The sequence below is a fragment of the Mobula birostris genome, chromosome 1 (assembly GCF_030028105.1).
Source record: "Mobula birostris isolate sMobBir1 chromosome 1, sMobBir1.hap1, whole genome shotgun sequence".
NCBI classification, from domain to species: domain Eukaryota; kingdom Metazoa; phylum Chordata; class Chondrichthyes; order Myliobatiformes; family Myliobatidae; genus Mobula; species Mobula birostris.
This window is the reverse complement of record NC_092370.1, coordinates 33,090,663-33,114,722: the sequence shown is the minus strand read 5'-3', so window position 1 is coordinate 33,114,722 and position 24,060 is coordinate 33,090,663. Positions and strand designations below refer to the sequence as shown.

Genomic DNA, 24,060 nt, shown 5'->3' with positions numbered 1-24,060 from the left:
CTTGCCAGTGTGGAGGATCAGAGGGATCTTGGGGTCCGAGTCCAGAGGACGCTCAAAGCTGCTGCACAAGTTGACTGTGGTTAAGAAGGCATACAGTGCATTGGCCTTCATCAATCGTGGAATTGAGTTTAGGAGCCGAGAGGTAATGTGTTACAGGTATACAAGACCCTGGTCAGACCCCACTTTGAGTACTGTGCTCGGTTCTGGTCACCTCACTACAGGAAGGATGTGGAAACTACAGAAAGGGTGCAGAGGAGATTTACAAGGATGTTGCCTCGATTGGGGAGCATGCCTTATGAGAACAGGTTGAGTGAACTCGGCTTTTTCTCATTGGAGTGGTGGAGGATGAGAGGTGACCTGATAGAGGGGGTATAAGATGATGAGAGGTATTGATCGTGTGGATAGTCAGAGGCTTTTTCCCAGGGCTGAAATGGCTAACACGAGAGGGCACAGTTTTAAGGTGCTTCGGAGTAGGTACAGAGAAGATGTCAGGGATAATTTTTTTAATGCAGAGAGTGGTGTGTGTGTGGAATATGCTGCCGGTTACGGTGGTGGATACGATAGGGTCTTGTAAGAGACTCCTGAATAGGTATATGGACCTCAGAAGATAGAGGGTGATGAGTAAGCCTAGGTAATTTCTAAAGTAAGTACATGTTTGGCTCAGCATTGTGGGCCGAAGGGCCTGTATGGTGCTGTAGGTTTTCTATGTTTCCAACTCTCCCACTGCTGATGTCAAGCTCACCAGCCTAGAACTTCCTGGTTTAGTTTAGAGCCTTAAACAGCAGAGCAACATTAGCTGTCTTCCAATCCTCCGATACTTGTTGCTAAGGATCATTTAAATATCTCAATCAGGGCCCCTGCAATTTCTGTGCTTGCTGCCCACAGGATCTGAGGAACTGCTTTCTCAGTCCCTGGGGATTTGTCCACCCTAATTTGCCTCAAGGCAGTAAACATCTCCTGTAATCTGTATAGGGTCCATAACCTAACTGCTGCTTTGCTTCATGTCTATAGACTCTGTATTTACTCAGGAGAAAGACAGTTGTAAAAAATTGCATTTAAGATCTCTGTTTCCCCCCCCCCCCCCCATCTTTTGGCTCCACGCATAGATTACCATTCTAATCTTCTGGAGAACCAATTTTGTCCCTTGCAGTCCTTGTGCTCTTACTATATCTGTGGAAGCCCTTGGGGTCCTCCTTCACTTTGTCTGCTAGAGCAACCTTGTGCCTTTTAACCCTTCCGATTTTGTGTTCTCTTGCATTTGTTAAACTTAAGTACCTCACTTGTTTGTTCTTACCTACCTGTACCTACAATGCACCTTTTTTTCTTTTTTGACAAGGGCCTCAATGTCTTGAAAACCAATGTTCCCTAATCCTGCTGTTTTTTTTTATTCTGACAGGCACATACAAGCTTTGTACTCTCAAAATTCACTTTTAAGGCCTCCCACTTATCAAGCACACCTTTGCCAGAAAACAACCTGTCCAATCCACACTTGCCAGATCCTTTCTGATACCAAAAAAATTGGCCTCTCTCCAATTTAGAATCTCCACCTGAGGACCAGACCTCTCCTTTTCCATAATTACCTTAACTAATAGCATTATTATCACCAAATGCAAAGTGCTCTCCTACACAAACTTCTGTCACCTGCCCTGTCTCATTCCCTGATGGGAGATCAAGTTTTGCACACTCTCTCATTGGGACTTCTATGTACTGATTGAGTCCCCTCAGCCTCCTGAATGATCTGGAGTGCATCCAGTTCCAGCTTCAACACCTTAACGTGGAGTGTTAGAAGCTGCAGCTGGATGCACTTCATAGGTGTAGTCATCAGCCACACTGAAGGTCTCCCTACCTTCCTATATCCCACAAGAGGATTATTCAGCTATCCTGCCTGGCATTTCCACTACTCCAACTGTGTAATTGTAAAGAAGGAAACAATAAATTAACTGCAAGTCTACCTATAGCTTTTTGCCTTCTCACTCAAGCTTCTCCTTTCTGAAGCCTTGAAGAACTAAAAATCTCAAATCCCCACTCAAACACTGCGTGCTCCAACAAAGGCCACTCCACTTGCCCCTGCCTTATTTTGTTTGCCCTTGCTAATTAATTTGATGGCTCCAATCGGTCACTGTTCAAACACTGTAATTTCCATGAAGCTCTGCTTTTTAATGCATTTTTGCTGACCTGAGAGTCTCTCTGTCTCTCTGTCTCTCTGTCTCTCTGTCTCTCTGTCTCTCTGTCTCTCTGTCTCTCTGTCTCTCTGTCTCTCTGTCTCTCTGTCTCTCTGTCTCTCTGTCTCTCTGTCTCTCTGTCTCTCTGTCTCTCTGTCGTTCAAACTGAGGGGGAAATGGCAACTCTTTGCCACAACTGCTGAATTTTTTTGAGCAAGATAGTAAATCAGTAAAATGGTATTTTAAAATTTCATCTTGGAATTAACTCTCCTTTCATTTAGTATGCCAGTATTGCAACAGGCAGATGAAGCCTGAAGTCAAAATGACTCATCATTTTCTTAAAATGAATGCCAACTGGCAGGACAGAGAGAAGTCTCTCTAGGAAAACAATCCATTTTCCTTTATTTTGACTTCACAAATTTGTAAGTCACAAATTTTACTGATCTCTTATATTGAGCAGTGAAAGAATGTATGCTCCCATCCCTTGTTTGATTTGTCAGAAGAATTTCTAGCTGATGCTTAGTTTATGTGCATAAAATTAAATTCTTGATTTGTTTTCTTTTAATTTTGACATTTGGGCAACTTGGAGTGTTCTATAGCAAAAAGAATTTTATTTTCATGGCTGCTCTTGCAGACATCCCACCTCTCCCGGAACTTCCGGGAATCTCCTGCATGTTAATAGTGGCTCCCTGATGCCTGCAAATTATATACAATATCACAGAAATCAATTTTTTTGAGAGCGAGCGAGAGAAAAGCAAGAGAGCGTGAGAGCGACCACGAGAGAGAGCGCCAAAAAAATTTAAAATGTACGTCACCCCAGACTACACTAAAGTGTACCCCTGCCTAATAGGGGTCAAAATAATGACAGTGTTGCTCACTGCACTGTTTGCAACAGTGACTATTCTATTGCCCATGGTGAGTTAAGACTGTAAAAGACATGTTGAGGTGAGTTTAACAGGTGTCATTCGTTCATTAGCATAGCTAACGTTATTTAAACTAGCTGGCTGGCTGCTAAGGAGCTAATCTATTGCAGACATCCCACCTTTCCCAGAAGTCTCCTGCAAATTGATGGTGCTACCTCCCTGAAGTGAGTTTTTGCAGGATGGGATGCCTGCTCTTGTCAATTTCATCAACTTTGCCTCCATCTTCCACCCTTCCCTTGGTCTATTTTTGACACCTCCCTCTCCTTTTGCAATCTGTCTCCATCACTGGAGACAAAGTCTACTGGCGTTCTTTTATAGACCTACCCACTCCTACGGCTATCTTAAGTATACCTCTTCCTGCCCATCTCGTATTTGTTTTTTAAAAAAACTATTCCCTTTTAAGTTCCTTTGCTCTGCTGCATCTGTTCTCAGGATGAGGCTTTCCTTTCCATAACATCATATGCCCTTTTTCTTCAAAGAATGTGGTTTCCCTTCCTCCACCATTGATGCTGCATCTTCTCAATTTTTCAGACATCTGTGCTCCCCCCATCTTCCTGCTGCCTTAACAGGGATAGAGTTCCTCTTGTCCTCACCTATTACCCCATGAGGCTCTGCATTCAACATATCATCCTCTGCAGCTTCTGCCATCTTCAATGGGATCCAACCACCAAATACATTTTTTACCTCTCCACTTGCTGTTTTGTGCAGATATCACTCTTTGATTCTCTTGTCCATTTGTCCCTTCCCACTACTTTCCCTCCTGCCATAAAATCCAGCAAACAAATGAAATACTACACATTCCAATTCACCACCTCCCTTGCCTCCATTCAGGGGCCCAAACCATCTTTCCAGGTGAGGCAACACTTCACCTCCAACTCTTTCGGGGTCATCTGCTTGTTCTCCAGTGCTCCCAATGTGGCCTGTTTTACATTTGGTGAAACCTGATGTAAATTGGGATACCATTTTGAGCACCTCTGGTCTATCCACTGAGGAAAATTTCCCAGTAGCCAACTGTTTTAATTCCTATTTCAATTCACATTTTGACATGTTGGTCCATGGCCTCTTCTTTTGCCATGCTGAGGCCTCTCTCAGGGTGGAGGAGCAATACCTCATTATCTGATGGCATGAACATTGATTTTTTTTTTTCCTTCCAGTTAAATCTCTCCCTCTTCCCTCCCCACTCTGGCCTCTAACTCTTCTCTTCACCTGCCTTTACCTGGTGCTCCTCTTCCTTCCCTTTCATTCGTGATCCATTCTGCTCTCCTATCATTTTTTTTTTTACCTTCAGCCCTTTGTCTTTCCCTCCAACCTCACTTTACCTATCATCCAGCTAGACCTTCATCCCCTGCCTCCCCCCCCCCCCCCATCTCTTTATTCTGGCATCTTCCACCCTTCCTGTCTCAGCTTAATTTTGATTGTTTATTTATTTCCATAGATACTGCCTGGCCTGCTGAGTTCCAACAGCTTTTTGTGTATTGTTCTGGATTACCAGATCTGCAGAATTTCTTGTTTCCTTTCCATTGTCTGCAAGTTAATTGGGGCCAAGTTGTCCAATGTACCAGGGTTTCTGGCATTCGTCAGCTTCTCTGAAAGTCTGCCAGCATATCTACTATTCAGCCAGCATTAGACTAGAGAATTCCCCCAGGAAACTAATGGGCAGTGAATTTCCTGGCTACCAAGCTGGGATATCTCCCTGCTGAGTCTGTGCCAGGAAGTGTAGCAATACTATTGAAATGTGTGAGTGGCTGCTGTGAGGAGCGGCAGTGACATTTTTTAAGCAACTTTTGTTTTTGATGCCTTAGTTTATTGAATTTTCAGTCACTTTCAACTATCCAAGGTCATTGACTATTTGTGCACCTGGGATGGGACCTTGTCAGCTGTCAAGGCTATCTTGAGTGTCAAGTCAGAACTAGCCTCCCAGTGGTAGATAACAAGAAACTTCGTGGTTTAAGTACTGCTGACTTGTGATCTGGGGTAGTCTTATTGTTATTTGCTTTTGCATTTGGTTTTGCCTGTTCAAAGTTTGCTGGTACCAATGCTTAATATGTTGGAATACCTAGCCCAGTACTAATTTCTGACTTTTTTTAAAGACCACCAAGGCATTTCTTCCCAAGATGCTGGAAATGAATCATGGACATATTGTAACAGTCGCAAGCTCCTTAGGATTGTTCAGCACTGCTGGTGTTGAGGTTTGTCCATCTTTACATTATTTTGTGAAATATTTTAATTTGCTTTATTTTCCAGAAGATAAAATTGCATATTGAAGTGTAATCATTCCATATGAAATGTATCTCACTCCGTTGGCCTGGTGTGTGAGCAGATCCTCCGGTCGAGACTTTCAAGACAGTATTAATACATTTTCAAATGTTTAAGTAAGATCTTGAGTCCAACTGTTTACATTCTAGTATTTTTTTTGAGCGGTTGGAAAACTTGAATCCTATTATTGCTGGATTTTGAGGAATCTAAGCTTCCAAGTACCAATGGAAGAAAGACTTGGCTTTATTCAAAACACAAGGGCTTCTGCAGATGCTGGAAGTCCAGAGTAACATACAAAATGCAACTGGCAGCATCTACAGAAATAAATTTATTTGTAGATATAGCGTGGAATAGGCCCTTCCAGCTCTGAGCCACTATGACAGTAACCCCTGACCACCCCCTCCCAATTTAACCTGAACTTTATCATGGGACAATTTACAATGGCCAATTAATCTGGTATGTCTTTAGACCAGGAGAAAACCTACACATTCTATGAGGAGTACAACAGGATTGAAATCTGTACTCTGGCCTGAGCTGTAAGTAACTTCTACACTACTGTGGCCCTTGCGGGGTCTTGGCCCAAAACATCCACTGTTTATTTCTTTCCACAGATGCTCCACCCTACTGAATCCCTCCAGCAGCTCTTTTTTTTTTTTCTTGCTCCAAATTCCATGTTTGGAGTCTAGAATTGCCTATGCTTCATCACTCGTTGACCTGCTATTTTAATGATTTCTGTGCACACATTGCCCTCTGCCCTTAGATCTTTCTGCATCAGTTCCCCTTTCACAACTTTTAAAAACTTTGGGTAAGACATCTGGACTTAGAAATCGTTTCAAGCTATTTGTGAGTTGCCCTGGTATGGTGAAAAATTGAACAAGATGTTCAGTTGCAACGTTTGTCGAACTATATTAGGTTTCAGAGTGATGTCACACTGTACCGATTTGTTGAGCACCTTGACTCCATCCGTAAAAAGCAATACATTCCAGTGGCTAGCATTTCAACTCCTATTCCCATCCGTGTTCTGACACGTCAGGTCACGGCCTCATCTTCTGCCAGGATGAGGCCACTCTCAGGATGGAGAGGCAACTCCTTGTATTCTGTCCAAGTAGCCTCCAACCTGATAGCATGAACATCAACTTCTCCAAATACTAGTAGTTTTTTTTTTTTGTCATTTCTACACTCTGGACATTTACCTCCTCTCACCTACACAGTACTCCTTCCCTTACTCCCATTATCCACTCTCTTCTCCAATCAGATTCCCTTTTCTCCGGCCCTCTACCTTTTCCACTTATCACCTCTAGCTCTTACTTCATCTTTGCCCCCCACCCCTGGCTTCATCTATCACCTTCGAGCTCGTCTTCTCATCCTCTCCATTTCCCTACCACCTTATTCTGACATCTTTCCCCTTTCTTCCAGTCTTGATGAAAGGTCTCAGCCCAAAACATCAAATGTTTATTCATTTCCATGGATGCTGCCTGACTTGCTAAGTTCCTCCAGCATCTGCAGAATTTCTTGTTTTTATTTGGTTTTAAATTTAGTATTAATGCAGTGTTTGCTCTTGGTGTTACAAATATAGAGAGAGCAGATTGCAACCAACTTCTAAAGGAACACCACAATGCAAAAAAAAATACACTGGTGTAATGGAGCAAAAAAAAAAAAATTCAGTGGGCCAAGTTGCATCTGTGGAAATGGTTGGTGATTTCTACATGGCCTTCCTAACACAGGGGCCACACCATGCAAACCAAATGTCAGGTTGCGGGAGGTGCATATGAATCTCTGCCTGGGCTGGAATATAACCAATTCTAATACATGACTTTCCAATTTCAGGTGACCCACTCCATGTCCCTTTTCCATTCCCACCAGCTCACTCGGCATTTCACCTGCACTCCATCAATCAAGATTAATCACTCCAGATCTTTTTTGTCGTCTTATTAATCCCTTAAATGATGTAATCTGCCATCATCTACCCTGTCACTAGCCTAAATTATGTCAAATTAGTATGAAGTACAAATTTTACATGCTATTCGGTAGGAGAAAAGGTGCCAAGGAGAATGAAAATGCAGCCTAAAAAATAGATTTATTTACTGGTGGGTCCCAAGTCATGCGGGATATGCAAAATTGCACAATACTCAATACTGGATAAGTTTTCATGCTATGGCAGTGTTTCTCCTTATCCTGTATTATTATAATGATAATCTGGGGGGGGGGGGGTGGAATCCAGCTTCTACTATCTGCAATGGAATCCTACTAGCAAACACATCTTTATCTCCCCTTTCTGGAGGGATTACTCTTGCATAATTTCCTTGTCCATTTGTCCCTCCCCACTAATCTCCCTTGTGGCATTTATCCTGGCAAGTGGAAGAGGTGCTACATCTGCCCATTCATCACCTCCATTCAGGGCTCTAGACATTCCTTCCAGTTGAGGTAACACTTCATCTGTAAATCTGTTGGGGCATCTATTATATTGCTCCTAATGCGGTGGCCTCTGCATTGGTGAGATCTGACAGATTGCAGGACTGCTTTATCAAGCACCTTTGCTCCATCTGCAACAAGCAGGAATTCCTGGTGTCCAACAATTTTAATTCCAATCCCCACTCCCATTCTGACATGCCAGTTCATAGCCGCCTCTACTGCCACCCTATGGTTGGAGGAGCAACATCTCATTCTATCTGGCCTTCAACCTAATAGCATGAACATAGATTTTTCTAAACTTCTGGTAATTCCCCCTTCCCTCATCCCTTTTCTTTTCCACTCTGCACTCTTACGTCTTCTTTCACTGTCAATGTCATTCTGCCATCCCTTTCTTTCGTGACCCTCTCCCCTATCAGATTCCTCCTTCAGCCCTTGCCTTTTCCACCTATTCTCACTTCATCCTTCCTCCCCCACTGCCTTATTCTACCCTCTTCCCCTTCCTTTTCAGGCCTGAAAGATCTACTGTCTGTTCCTTTCCATAGGTGCTGCCTCAACTGTTGAGTTCTTCCAGTATTTTCTTACTCCTGAATTCTAGCAACTGCAGAATCTTGTTTTTATGCAGCTGCATAGTGTTTAGTTCAATTTCACCTTTTAAATCAATTCGATTCACAACTCTGCAATAAAAGAAAACACTAAGATTTAATGCACTTTAAAAATATTTGCCCGTTGTGGCTCATCCAACTGCCTATGATAAAAATCTTTGATATTTTTGTCTATTTTCTGCTTCCATGCAACAGCATTTCTTTTTCACTTGCACCCTTTTGTCTCAGGGACTAATCGGTCAGTGCCTGGGAATTTTCAAAGAATTTGCCAAGGATCTTTTGCACTCTGATTTGCATTATTAGCAATTCTCCCATAGTTCATGGGTTGCTATTAACTTGGGCCGTGAGCCAAGCATACACTTTGTTGAACATACATAAGGTGCAAATTGTTCTGATTTCTTTATTCTAATGCCATTTAGGATTACTGTGCAAGCAAATTTGGAGCAATAGGATTTCATGAATCCTTAAGCCACGAGTTGAAGGCAACTGACAAAGATGGGATCAAGATGACACTAGTTTGCCCCTATTTGGTGGACACCGGTATGTTCCGTGGTTGCAGAATAAGGTAAGATGGTTGAAGTTTAAATTGTATATTGGTGTGTGGCATTTAACTGGCATTGGCTGAAAAGCACGAAAGTTAGTCTATGTAGAAAATGTGGTTTTGTGCTTTGTGTGTTGAAGAAGGTCCACATTGTGAAACTTGCCTAAAGTAGCTTATAAGAATATGGTCCAAGACACCAGCTGAATGTTATGACAAAACTCCAATAATCTGGCACACTAGAATTTAAGCAGACTGGCAGATTTTCCAGCCTGTTGTTTGTTACTCCTATTAGAACTAAATGCTTTTGATTTACTTCATTCGATGTTCCACCATATTTGGCCTCCACAGCCACTCTTGGCAACAAATTCAACAGATTTACCACCCTCTGACTAAAGTAATTTCTCCACATCTCAGTTCTAAATGGACGTCCTTCAATCCTGAAGTTGTGCCCTCTTGTCCTAGAATCCCTTGCCATGGGAAATAACTTTACCATATCTCATCTGTTCAGGCCTTTTAACATTCAGAATGTTTCTATGAAGTCCCCCCTCATTCTCCTGAACTCCAGGGAATACAGCCCCTAGAGCTACCAGACATTCCTCATGGTAACTTTATTATTCCTGGAATCATTCCCGTGAATCTTCTCTGAATCCTCCTCAATGTCAGTATATCCTTTCTAAAATAAGGAGCCCAAAACTGCACACAATATTCTAAGAGTGGTCTCACGAGTGCCTTAAAGAGCCTCAACATTACATCCCTGCTGTTATATTCTATACCTCTAGAAATGAATGCCAACATTGCATTTGCTGCCTTCACAACATTCAACCTGGAGGTTAACCTTTAGGATATCCTGCACAAGGACTCCAGAGTCCCTTTGCATTTCTGCATTTTGAATTCTCTCCCCATCTAATTAATAGTCTGCCGGTTTATTTCTTCCACTAAAGTGCATGACCATACACTTTCCAACATTGTATTTCATTTGCCACTTTGCCCATTCCCCTGAACTGTATGTCTCTCTGCAGGCTCTGTTTCCTCAACACTACCTACTTCTCCACCTATCCACTAATACCATAGTCCAAATCATTGACATGCATCGTAAAAAGCAGTGGTCCCAAAACCAACCCCTATTGAACTCCACTGGTAACCGGCAGCCAGCCAGAATAGGATCCCTTTATTCCCACTCTGTTTTCTGCCGACCAGCCAATACTCTACGCTACTGAACTGGAGGTACAAAAGTATCATTTTCAAATCTCTTAATATAGAACTGTTGAGATAATGATTCTATTATCTGAATGTTCAGAATATTTTTTGAAACCTGCAGTAATGCTTTGCCTGTCACTTGTCGTAATTTTCTTGCAGATAATTTTGTCCCAAAATTGATTTACTTTTAAAACCTGCATTTGACTGTTCTCTCTTGTATTGCTATGTTAATGCATTGGTAAAATATTCAGTAGCAACTGAAGGTGTTTTTGTTAATTGAAATCTGAAATATTGTACATTAACATTTATAGGACCATCTATTATTCTAGGGTGTAGTTATGGCTTAAAGTTAAAATACTCTACTGTCAGATGGAATGCATGATAGTCCTTTGAAGTTGCCTTGAAGTTGCCTTTGAAGGCTACCTTGTGTGGAATTATTTGTCAGAATTCAAAGCATTTCACATACAATAAATTATTGTAAGTGTAGTGGTTTTATTTGGGAATATCAAGGTCCCGTGAACAGCAAAGAGGTGACTGCTGCTTATTCTTTTAAAGATAATTAAGAGGTGAATATTGCCTGACTCATTAATAGACAATAGGTGCAAGAGTAGGCCATTTGGCCCTTCGAGCCAGCACCGCCATTCACTGTGATCATGGCTGATCATCCACTATTAGTATCCAGTTCCTGCCTTATCCCCTTAACCTTTGATTTCACTATCTTTAAGAGCTCTATCCATTTCTTTTTCTTTCTTTCTTTTTTTTTTTATTTTTTTTTTATTTTTTTTTGAAAGCCTCCAGAGACTTGGCCTTCTGGGGCAGAGCATTCCATATATCCACCACTCTCTGGGTGAAAAAGTTTTTCCTCAACTCTGTTCTAAATAGCCTACCCCTAATTCTTAAACTGTGGCCTCAGGTTCTGGACTTGCCCATCAGCGGGAACATGCTTCCTGCCTGCGGCATGTCCAATCCCTTAATAATCTTATATGTTTCAATAAGTTCCCCTCTCAGCCTTCTAAATTCCAGAGTATACAAGCCCAGTCGCTCCAATCTTTCGACATATGACAATTCCCGGGATGGCGGGACTAACCTTGTGAACCTACGCTGCACTCCCTCAATAGCAAGAATGTCCTTCCTCAAATTTGGAGACCAAAACTGCACACATACTCCAGGTGTGGTCTCACCAGGGCCCTGTACAGCTGCAGAAGGACCTCTTTGCTCCTATACTCAATTCCCCTTGTTATGAAGGCCAGCATGCCATTAGCTTTTCTCACTGCCTGCTGTACTTGCATACTTGCTTTGTGACTGATGTACAAGAACACCTAGATCTCGTTGTGCTTCCTTTTCCTAACTTGACTCCATTTAGATAATCAGTACTCTGCCCCCAATACCATGTGCCCTAATTTTGCCCACTAATCTCCTATGTGGGACTTTATCAAAGGCTTTCTGAAAGTCCAGTTACACTACATCCACTGGCTTTCCCTTGTCCATTTTCATAGTTGCATCCTCAAAAAAATTCCAGAGGATTAGTCGAGCACGATTTCCCCTTCGTAAATCCATGCTGACTCGGACTGATCCTGTTACTGCTATCCAGATGTGTCGTAATTTCACCTTTTATAATTGACTCCAGCATCTTTCCCACCACTGACGTCAGGCTAACCGGTCTATAATTCCCTGTTTTCTCTTTTCCTCCCTTCTTGAAGAGAGGGACATTAGCCACCCTCCAATCCACAGGAACTGATCCTGAATCTGTAGAACATTGGAAAATGATTACCAATGCGTCCACGATTTCTAAAGCCACCTCCTTAAGTACCCTGGGATGCAGACCATCAGGTCCTGGGGACTTATCAGCCTCCAGACCCAACAGCCTATCCAACACCATTTCCTGCCTAATATAAATTTCCTTCAATTCATCCATTACCCTAGGTCTTTTGGCCACTATTACATCTGGGAGAGTGTGTCTTCCCTAGTGAAGACAGATCCAAAGTACCTGTTCAACTGATCTGCCATTTCCTTGTTCCCCACAGTAAATTCACCCGCTTCTGTCTTCAAGGGCCCAATTTTGGTCTGAACTTTTTTTTTTCCTTTTCACATACCTAAAGAAGCTTTTACTATCCTCCTTTATATTCTTGGCTGGTTTACCTTCGTACCTCATTTTTTCTCTGTGTATTGCCTTCTTAGTTACCTTCTGTTGCTCTCTAAAAAATTTCCCAATCCTCTGGCTTCCCATTCGTCTTTTCTATGTTATACTTCTCTTTTATTTTTATACTGTCCATTACTTCCCTTGTCAGCCCCGGCCTCCTCTTACTCCCCTTAGGATCTTTCTTCCTCTTTGGAACGAACTGATCCTGCACCTTCCGCATTATTCCCAGAAACACTTGCCATTGCTGTTCCACTGTCATCCCTGCTGGGGTATTGTTCCATTGAACTTTGGCCAGCTCCTCCCTCATAGCACCATAGTTCCCTTTGTTCAACTGTAATACTGACACTTTCGAGTTTCCCTTCTCCCTCTCAAATTGTAGATTAAAACTTATTATGGTCACTACCTCCTAATGGCTTCTTTACCTCGAGGTCCCTGATCAAATCCGGTTCATTGCACAACACTAAATCTAGAATTGCATTCTCTCTGGTAGGCTCCAGTACAAGCTGCTCTAAGAATCCATCTTGGAGGGTCTCCACAAACTCCCCTTTCTTGGGGTCCAGCACCAACCTGATTCCTCCAGTCTTACCTGCATGTTGAAGTCCCCCATAACAACTGTAGCATTACCTTTGCAACATGCCAATTTTAACTCTTGATTCAACTTACATTAATGTGTCAGCATTTAACATTCTATGATAAAGGTGTAGCTGAAAACTATCAGAGGTGAAAATTGTCTTGCCAAAACAAAGTCTTTGCACCTGCAAGAGTCTGAAATTATTTGAAAGATTGAGCATGGTGGAGCCAATATTATGAGATGTGTATATTTCAATGCAATGTGTATTGTCGGGTGGGCATGGATCAGCACATCGAATTCTGACATGTAGACAATGGTGAGACTTGGTTGCAGGAGGAGCAGGACTGGCAGCTCAATGTTCCAGGGTTTGTTGCTTAGATGTGATATTGTGGGAGGAATTAAGGAGTGGTGGCATTACTAGTTAGGGAAAATGTCAGGGCTGTGCTCAGACAGGATGGACTGGAAAGCGCATTTACTGAGGCAGTGTTGGTGGATCTGAGAAATAAGACCATAAGGTATAGGAGCAGAATTAGGCCATTTGGCCCATTGAATTTGCTCTGCCATTTCACCATTGCTGATCCATTTTCCCTCTCAGCCCCAATCTCCCGCCTTCCCCCAATAAGAAAGGGATGGCCATGTTAATAATAGTATATTGTAGATCACCCAACAGTCTGTGGGATTTGGAGAAACGTTTGTAGAGATTTCAGCCTGTTGCAAGAAACCTAACATTTTGATAGGTGATTTTTATTTTCTACACATTGGCTGTGTCTCTCATTGTAAAAGAGCTGGATGGTTAGAGTTTGTCCAATAGTCAGGAAATTTTCCCTAATCGGAACACAAGTCTCAACTACAAGGTAGGTGACCAAAGTTTGTCCAGGATATCTAGTGATCATAATGCCATAAGGTTCAAAATAATTGTGAAGGATAGATCTGGTCCTTGGGTTGAGATTCTAAATTGGAGAAAGGCTGAAATTTAATTATATCAAAAGGATCTGCAAGTGTGTATTAGTTCAGGCTGTTTTCTGGTAAAGGTGTATTTGGTAAGTGGGAGGCCTTGAAAATTGAAACTGAGAGTGAAGTATGTTCCTGTCAGAATAGAAGGCAAGGATGACAGGTTTAGGGAACCTTGGCTTCCAAGAGATATTGAGGAAAAGGTGGTGCATTGCAGGTATAGGCAGGAAGGAACACATAGTGTACTTGAAGGGTATAAGAAATGCAAGAGAACATTTGGAAGGAAATCGAGGTCTAAAAGAAGGTATGGGGTTGCTCTAGCAGATGAGGTGAAGAAGAATCCTAAGGGCTTCTACAGATATATTAGGAGCAAAAAGATAGCAAGGGACAAAATTGGTCCCCTGGTAGATCAGAGTGGTGATCTGTGTGTGGAGCCAAGAGATGGTGGAGATCTTAAATGCAGTTTTTTTTCATCTGTATTTACTTGGGAGTTGAACACGGTCTAATGATGAGGCAAAGCAGTAATGAGGACACAGACTGTATGCAGATTACAGAGGAGGCACTTGCTGTTTGAGGGCAAATTGGGGTGGATAAATCTCCAGTGCCTGGCAATATATTTGTTTGGAGCTATGGGAGGCTAGTGTAGAAATTACAAGGGAAATTTAAAACTACTTTAGCCATAGATGATGTACAGGAGAATTGGAGGATAACTAATGTTATGAGAAGGCTGTAAGAATAAGCAAGGAAATTGTAGTCTGAGCCTTATATTAGTTGTGGGGAAAGTTATTGGAAGATATTCCAAGGGACTGGGTATATGATTATCTGAATAGACAGGGACTGGTTAAAGATGGCCAGCAGGGCTTTGTGTGTGGTACGGTTTCTAACCAGTCTTGTAGAGATTTTTGAGGAAGTTGCCAGGAAAGTTGAAGGCAAAACAGTGCACACTGTCTTCATGAACTTGAGCAAGGCCTTTGAGAAGGTCCTTGCTCAAGTTCAGTTGCTTGGTATCCAAACTGAGGTAGTAAATTGGATTGGCCATTGGCTTTGTGGGAGAAGCCAGAATGATGGTTGCCTCTGAGGCCTGTGACTGTTGAAGTGCTGCGGGGATCAGTACTGGGTCCATTGTTATCCACATCAGTGACCTGGATGGTAAGATGATAAACTGGCAAATTTGCAGTGGATACCAAACTTGATGTGGACAGTGAGGAAGACTAACAAAACTTGTGGTGGGATTTAAACCAACTGGAAAGATAGACTGAAAAAATAGCAGATGAGATTGAATGCAGACAAGTGTGAGGCATTGCACTTTGGGAGGTTTGCATGATGCGCAATAGGGCCATTGATTAATCTGGGAATACAGATTCATATTTTCTTGATAGTGGTGTCACAGGTAGATAAGGGTGTAAAGAAAATTTTTGGCACATTTGCCTACATAAATCAATGTACAGAGTACAGGAATTAGGATGTTGTGTTGAAGTTGTATAAAATGTTGGTGAGTCATAATTTGGAGTATTGTGTGCAGTTTTGGTCACCTACAGTACCACAGGAAAGATGTCAATAAGATTGAAAGAGTGCAGAGAAAATTTACAAAGATATTGCCAGGTCTTGAGGACGTGAGTTATAGAGAAAGGTTGAGCAGGTTAGTACTTCATTCCCTTAAGCACAGACGAATGAGGGGAGATTTGACGGGTATACAGAATGTGAGCAGTATAGATGAAGTAAATGCAAGCAGGCTTTTTCCACTGAGGTTGGGTAAGACTGGAACTGGTGATCATGGGTTAAGTGTGAAAGGTGAAATGTTTAAAGGGGACATGAGGGGTAACTTCACTCAGGGTGGTGAGAGCTGCCAGTGGAAGTGGTGGATGAGAGTTCAATTTCAACATTTAAAATAAATTTTGATAGGTACATGGGTGAGGGGTATGGAAGCTATGGTCCAGATGCAGGTTGATGGGATTAGGCAGATAATAGCTCAGCATAGGCTAGATGGATCAAAGGACCTGTTTCTTTGCTGTAGTGTTCTCTGACTAATATTTGTTACTTCAGCCCACAAATATGCAGTGGAAAGACCACACTTTCAAATGAGGTTTGATTGCAGCACTGCAGGTGTGCACCAGCTTCAGACAGTACTTCATTCCTGGTGACCAATTTAGCTGCCAGTGGAAAAGTAATAATTAAACTACCAATGATTTTCAAGTCCAGATAATACAATATTTGTAGTACCAGTAACCAGGGTACTTGACCTTTGTTCGTGATGACGACTCATGGAGTTTGGGATGCATTGGAATTTCTGGGGAAATTTTATAGTAAACCAGAAGATTCTTGACCTTTTTCAAAAGACTTTTAGTCATTGAAGTAAAACTGAACTTTTGCCTGTTTTTATTTGCTTTTGGCAAAAGCTTTTTACTCTTTCCATGGAAGTACTTTTCATAAATTGACAAGTAACATTTTGGAGTTAAACTTGTAGCCTTTGTGTTCAAACTTTCTGACACCTGTGATCTGGCTAGCAAGCAATGTTTTCAACATCATTCTTTTACATTTGGGAGGTTAAATTTTGGGGGGCAAAACTTGCTTGGCAGGGTGATCATATCTTGCTATAAATACTCTTTTATGGTGGGGGAAGAGGCCTGCATCATTTCAATTCCTAATCCAGAACCACTGGCAGTATTGGTGCTTTATTTTAGAGCAGGGATTCCTGCCATGAACCCCTATCATTAACTGGTGGGGGGGGGGGTCCACGAACCCCAGATTGGGAACCCCTGTTTTAGAGCCTCTCCTTTACTCTTCTGAGGAAGCTTTTGCTCCGCATTTTAGATTGTACCGTGTAATTGATTTTTATGAAATGTTTGATCTCAATTGTGTTTTCATTGAAATCTGACCCTGCTAATTTGGTGCTTTTCATTATAATAGTATGAATTATTTAAAACTAATTGATCTTATTTGCTTTTTTGGTAAATGTCTGATCCAGATTAGACCAATTGGAGGATTTGTTCAAATCCAACTTGCTGGTATGTAATAGGATGTTATTAAACTTTGAGTGAATTATTTGCCTATGTACAGTGGAAGAGACAGAATTGGTTTCCTATTTTTTAATTTGGGCTGCTTTTAATCTTTCTACTCTGTACAAGTATCAAGTGGTATCTACTATGTGTGTCCTATAATCATACAGGTTAATACTCTGTTCATGTTTAAAAATGATTTTAATTCAATAATACCTCATTGGAATTTTTTCTGTAATGCACAATTGACAAATTAATTTTGAGGTTAATCTTTGTTTTTGTTTTAAGTCCTTTTGATTTTTTTTTTATCTTGTAGAAAAGAATTTGAGCCCTTTCTTCCACCTTTGAAACCGGAGTACTGTGTGAAAGAAGCTATGAGAGCCATACTCACAGACCAACCAATGATTTGTACACCTCGACTAATGTATACTGTAACATTTATGAAGAGGTAAGTGGATAAGGATTTTTAAAAATGTATTCCTTCTCCAAAAATGTGCAGGAGCGATGTTTTAAACATTTGGGAGTATATGAAGCAAACATTTCAACAGACAAATTTTGTAGCTTACACACACAACGCTGCAGGAGCTGAGCAGGTCAGGCAGCATCCATTAAAAATGAACAAACAGTTAATGTTTTGTGTCGAGACTCTTTGGGACTGGAAAAGAGGGATGATGCCAGAATAAAAATGTGGGAGAAGGAAGATGGCTAGAAGGTGAAGCCAGGTCGGAAGGAAAGGTGAAGCGCTAGAGAGGAGGGAACTGATCGGAGAGGAGAAAGGGAAGCAGGATAGGCAGCAGGGAGAAATGATAGAACTAAGATTCCGGAGTGGGGAAAAGAAGAGGGGAGGGGGAAGGGATTTTTTTTTTTTTTTTTTTTTTACTGGACAGAGAGATTGATATTCATGCCATCAGGTTGGAGGGTTCCCAGGCAGAATATAAAATGTTGCTCCACCACACTTTATTGGTGGTACTCTTGTAGCACACACATTGTGGTATAAGAGGAGGCCATGTACTGACATGTCTGAATGGGAATTAAAGGGTTTGGCCATTGGGAAGATCCACTTTTGGCAGATGGAGCGGTGGTGCTCAACAAAGCAGTCCTACTAATGTAGAGGAGGCTGCATCGGGAGCACCGGACAGCGGATACACAGGTGAAATGTTGCCTCGCCTGGAAAGACTGATTGGGGTGCTGAATGGGGTAAGGGAAGAGATGAATGGGCAGTTGTAGTACTTGGCTGCTTGCAGGGATACGTGCCAGGAGGGAGATTAGTGGGGAGGAAAAAATGGACAAGGGAGTCATGAAGGGCGTGATCCCTGTGGAGAGAAGGGGAGGTAAAGGTGTGTGTGGTGGTAGGATACCTTTAAGAGATGAGGGAAGCTGCAGAGTATGACATGTTGGATGTGGAGAGTTATGGAATGGCAGGTAAGAACAAGAGGAACTTTATCACTGTTAAAGTGGCAGGAAGATGGGATGAGTACAGATGATCAGGAAATGGAGAAGCAGGTGAAGGCAGCATCAATGGTGGAGGAAGAGAAACCTTTTTGAAAGCAGACAGACATCTGTTCTGGAAAGGAAAGCCTCATCCTGGGAACAGATGTGCTGGAGATGAAGGAACTGAGAAAAGTCAAGATAGCCAAGGGAATAGGTAGTTTTATTAAAAAAAAACAGTTGGTTAAGTTTGTCTCCAGAAATTGAAATGGGAGAGAGATGTCCGAAGTGGACCAAGTGAACTTAAGGGCAGGGAGGGTGTTGGAGGCAAAGTTGGTGAAATTGATGAGCTTAGCATGGGTGCATGAAGCAGCACCAATGCAGTCATCAATGTAGTGCAGGAAGAGTTGGGGAGCTTTACCGGAGAATGCTTGCAACATGGACAATTCTACATAGCCATTGAAAAGGCAGGCATAGTTAGGGCCCATGCAAGTGCCTGTGGCTACCCCTCGAGTCTGGAGAAAGTGAGAGTAGCCAAACGGGGTGAGGACCAGTTCTGCCAGAAGAAGAGTAGTGGTGGTAGGGAAATGGTTTGTTCTTCTCTTGAGAAAAGTGGAGAGCTTTGAGACCACCTTGAGGGATAGAAGTGTATATATTACTAGACATCCATGGTGAAAATGAGGCAGTCAGGGCCAGGGAATTAAAACTTTGTGAGGAGATAGAGAACATGAGAAATATCGTGGATGTAGGTTCGAATTGGTAATTAAAATGCAATTGCCTTTTGGGGGCCGATTAGTTAGGATTTTCTCCCCTTCCCAGGTTTGATGAGGGACCTTCTGATCTGAAACTTTTAACAGCTTTTTCTACATGGATACTACCTAATCTGTTTAATATTTCTGGTGTCTGCAGGTTTTGTCATTATTTAAAGGCTTGTTTCATTAGAGAGTACCAACAGAGGCTTGAGTTGTTGATTCACATTGTTTAAAATTATTTGAATGGCAAAGTAGATTCTTCAAAAACTACCATACATTTTCCAAAGTGACCTCATTGCTAGCAGTGGGAATTGGTAAGAGGGAGCAAAGTGCAATTCTTAGAAATTGCATCCAAGTTGCCTTGCTAGATAATTTTACAATTAATGTTCATCTATAATGGACCAATCAACTTTAAAGTGTGTATCCCACCTCTGAAAATCAACTTTGCATCTTGTATGTTAGCAGAGGTTGTCTTTGCATTATGTGGAGTCTCTGTAGATTCTCAAATTTCAGGTCTGATTAATATTCAATGTACTGTATTCCTTTGAGCATTCTACCTGAACCTCATTCCATTATGCAACATGTTAAGAGATGCTGCCTTTTTGAACTTAGCATAAATTTTTGTCCACTTTTGTTCAGCTGATCCTCATTAATATCTTAGATGTAAATGCATCAAGAGCAAGTTTGGATTGTGGCGCAAAGACCCTTTTTGAAAGGGCTATCATCTTCCTTGTGCTGCAAATGACAGATTGTCTTTTGATTCAGTTGATCTACCTCTCTCCAATTGCAGCTTGTACTTTTGCTGTCCACAAACAATCCCGGGGATTCTTGAGTGCTCTAAACTTGCCACTGTCTTCTGAATATTATGGACTAGGTCTTGGAAAAACCTGGCAAAACTTCAGTCTTTACTATGCTGTTTGTTTAGTTTTTAAATTTCTTTTTACTTAGCAGCATTGTGTGCAGGCCCTTCTGGCCCTTCAAGCCATGCTGTCCCAGCAACTCCCAACAAACCTTATTGTCGCATGCTTAGGTTGGGATTAATTTATAGTGACCGATTAACCTACCTGATGTGTCAGGACACCCAGAGAAGACCCACACATTCCACATGGAGAGCTCCTTTCACTGCCGCACTGGAATTTAAACTACAGAATGCACCGAGCTGTAATAGTATTGTGCTAGCTGCTCGGCTATCGTGATGCCCATTCATAAGGCACAAGTGAAGGAAGCTGATAATTCTCTTGAACGTTGACGGTTTTACTACTTGTTCTAGACCACTCTGATTTATGGTAATCTATCTTTTATTGTACTTTTGATTCTGTTTTTGCACCTTCTGCCCTTTTTTGTTTTTTGTATCTGAATGTATTTGTATTTAATCCAGTATTTTTATATTGTTTTCCTCTTTAATTAATCCTTCCAGAATCATACCATCTGGACAGATGCTCAAAGTTTTCAAAAGGAAGTTTTTTTTAAAAAAAAAAGCCTATACCTAGATGGTGGCACTTGTATCTAAACACTTTTGTACCAGACTTTGATTTACAGATTATCTGAAATGTTAAATGGAGAAATGTTGCTGTTTTGATAATAAAAATGTGTTTGTTTCTATTTCAGCATTATGCCATGGGAAGCAGTCGTATGCATGTACCGTTTTTTGGGTGCAGACAAGTGCATGTATCCATTTATTGCGGAGAGGAAACAGGCTTTGAACAACAATGAGGCCAAAAATGAAATCTAAAGCAAAACTGATCACCGCATCCATTGGGACCCCTTCCAAGTGAATGCAATATTTAGCTCACCATCTCCACACAATTCAGAATGACAAACATTTGCAGTGATTGGTTGGTTGAACTTAATGCAAATGGCTGTGAAACTTCAGCTTCCATGATCACTGTGGATAGAATGGTTACTGTACCTGTGTATTAAATCACAAAATAAATGTATTATGCATTATGCCAATCTTTTTAACTTTTCTAGTGATTAGACTTGTACATGTTAATGTCAACTGAGAAAAGCAAGGTTTTGATAATTTTAACATTTTACCTTACTCATCAATGCCATTGTGTTTGTTGATAGAGCTGTATTGTACATTGTGTTGAACTAGAGATTGGATTAAAAAATACTTTTAGAATATTCCACTTATAACTTTTTAAATAGTAAATGCACTGTACTTATTGACAACTTGGTTCATCTTAAGTACTTCTGTAAATCCTTGATTATACCAATTATAACATTATTACTTGTAAAGCATTGCAAATATCTCCCAATTAATCTTGCAGAACAAATGTGCTCCTGTTCAGCACTAGGAACACTTTTTTTAGGAAAATCTTATTGGTGTGCCTTTTTAAATCCAGTTTAATTATTGTCCTAATTTCTGTGGATTAGTGGTCCATTTTTTTAAAGACCTGAAATTTCTACCTCCTTTGTATATCTATTTGTAGAACGCCTAAAATAATGTCTTTGTGAATCTTGTGTCACTACTTTTATATGAAGACCAATGTCTGTAGTTTTTTTGGTAATGTAGCTAATTGTAAAAGTTTTTAATTAAAATGTGATTATTAGATGCATAAATATTGAAATTTTGTGGTGCTTGATAATTGAGAAGTTGAGTCTCATGATCAATACACATCAGTTGGGTGATGTACGGCTTCATTAGTTGGTTATCTTTCACTCATCTTCAACGAAATGGTTCTTAAAAGAACTTTGGTGCCCAAATACCCAGGGACCTTGTCTATGAACTCAGACATCCTAAAATCCAACACACCTTGGAAGAACTTGAAGTATCTGAATTTTCCTTTTTTTTAAAAAAAAAAAACTTGTGAATGAGTTACAAACATGAGGAAAATCTACAGATGCTGGAAATCCAAGTAACACACAAAATGCTGGAGAAACTCGGCATGCCAGGCAGCATCTATGGAAAAGAGTAAACAGTCAACATTTTGGCTGAGCCCGAAACATGGACTGTTTGTTCATTTCCATAGATGCTGCCTGGCCTCGAGTTCCTTCAGCATTTTGTGCTGTGCATAAGTTAGTTTTATCATATGGTTTTTTTTACACTGCAAATTTTCTTTACCAATTTTTTCTCATTTTGTGATCCAACACAGATTTTTTCCATGTTATACATGTGATAAATCCTTGTGTAGATTACACTCTTTGCTACTGTCACTGTTATAGAGGATTTTTTTGTCATTTGTGATATTGCCAAGACAACATTGGTGAATTTGAGAATTTGTTGCTTATTTGTACTTAGACGGTATACTTTTAGTTTGATAACTTGATTACAATAAAATGCATTGCTAGAAAATAGAAATGTTGTGTCTTAGATAGAAAACAATACATTTGTAAAGTCAAAATTTGATAAGGTAGAACAATTCTGTTCAGTATTTGAGAGTGAGAATGAGGTTAACGATTGATGGAGCTGGAAAGGGGCCAGAATTTCTGAACAGTACTTTGTTGTCTTCATTTGCCACTCAACCTGCAACAGCATGCCCTTGTATGTTAAATCTTAGACAGCTGGGCCATTTTGTCCCAAGCCATCTAGTTAGACATGTCTTTCAAACCCCTTCTGCCTTCCAGTTTGTGCTGCTGTTAAAGTTATGAAAAATTACAATCATTCAATCTGTTCACATTTTAAAAGTCACTTGTTATATATTGGTCCATCACAGCAAGTCCCTTTAAAATGAACGATTGCTATTGCTGGCATATATAGCATCAATTGTCAAATTCCCCATAAGTCTATGGTCCACTGATGGACTATTGCAAAAGTGCATTGTAAACATGAACATGTGCAATAATGGTCCACTTAGTGCTTTGAGTATTCACCATTAAATGAGATCATGGCCAATTCTCCAACTAAAAAGTAGCTGCTTTTTCTATCTCCCAGAATTCAGTTTAATGTGGGGGTGGTGTGGAGAGGAGGGAAATCTTTTTTAAATATGAGCTGTTGTCCACAACTCCCTTGGACAGAATTTCAGTGATTTGCTGTCACCTGCAGTAATTTTTGTCTTAAACAGCTCCATTCTGAGAATGATAGCTGTTTTGTGTACTCTTATCTGACTGGGGAGGAAAAAAGAATGAATTACTCCAAATTGGCATGTTCACCTCTTTCATCCAAACTCCTGAAAAAAGACTGGCTTCTGTTCTTTAACCTTTTACTCACTACAATGCCAGAGAATTGAGTAAAGAAGTTTGACTACAATTATGGGTTTTGGTAAGACGACATCATTTCTAGAAACTAGTCTGGTGAGACTTTACATAATTATAGAAGTGTAAGTCTTTGTGCCTAGAGAATTAAATTTTAGATACAGATACCAGTGTTCTATTTGTATTCCTAAATGACTCGTGTTCCTGCACTTGGTTTTTACTGCTTGTACTCAAGGATGCCCAGACATTGCTTCTCAACTCCAGGCCTTAAAAGTTGACATCTGTTTTCTACTGCATTGTCCTCATTGACAGTAATATTGAGCAATGAAATGAGAATTTTTTTTTTCATTTTTCCTAAACTTCAGTGCCAGGCTATCTGTCCAACTTGGGCAGGAAAAGTTAAGACATGAATAGTACGCAAAACTAGGCATTTTCATTGGCTGATGTGAGATGTAAATGAAATGGAAAAGTTGTCAATATATTACCAACTGAATTACTTCAACCATTAGAATCTGAGGCTAGACGTTGGAAAGGGTCCTTTTACACAGGGTTTTTGCCCCTTTTGTGTACAACCATCTTAAGGGGAAAAAACTTTGACATTTGGTGTATAGTTAAATATTTTTGTAATGTTTGATATGTGCTGTCAGTATATCTGGTAAAGTCCTGTGGCCAAGGATCAATCCTATTGAATAATCTTTGCTTTTCAAAAGCTCCTTCAAATTCCTCTTCAAAGGAAATGGCATTCTGCTCTCTCCATCTGCCAGTTCCGGATCTCATTTAACAATTTATTGTAGTGGAATCAGTATTCTTTCAGAAGGCGAAGGCACAAGCACAATCAGCATGTACAGTACAGAGTTATTTGAATTTTGATAAAAGTTTGGGGTTTTGCCCACCTATTTTAAGGTAAGTTCACTTTAGTTAAGGAAAGTGCTCAATCTTTAGTTAATTATCATTTCAGTTTAATCTGCATTGAAGAAACAAAGTGGAATCTA

At 40.7% G+C, this 24,060-nt stretch overlaps 1 protein-coding gene across 1 annotated transcript in view; it reads left to right on the top strand.

The window, feature by feature from the left end:
• The window catches only part of LOC140195437 (retinol dehydrogenase 10-like), a 71,117-nt gene extending 50,231 nt beyond the window's left edge, over positions 1-20,886 (top strand). Inside the window, exons 2-5 of the mRNA XM_072253734.1 lie at positions 5,176-5,274; positions 8,775-8,920; positions 17,068-17,199; positions 20,540-20,886. Coding sequence (XP_072109835.1) covers positions 5,176-5,274; positions 8,775-8,920; positions 17,068-17,199; positions 20,540-20,663 — 501 coding nt within the window. The 3' untranslated portion in view covers positions 20,664-20,886. The remainder of the gene's footprint in view (positions 1-5,175; positions 5,275-8,774; positions 8,921-17,067; positions 17,200-20,539) is intronic.
• Positions 20,887-24,060: the final 3,174 nt, after the last annotated feature.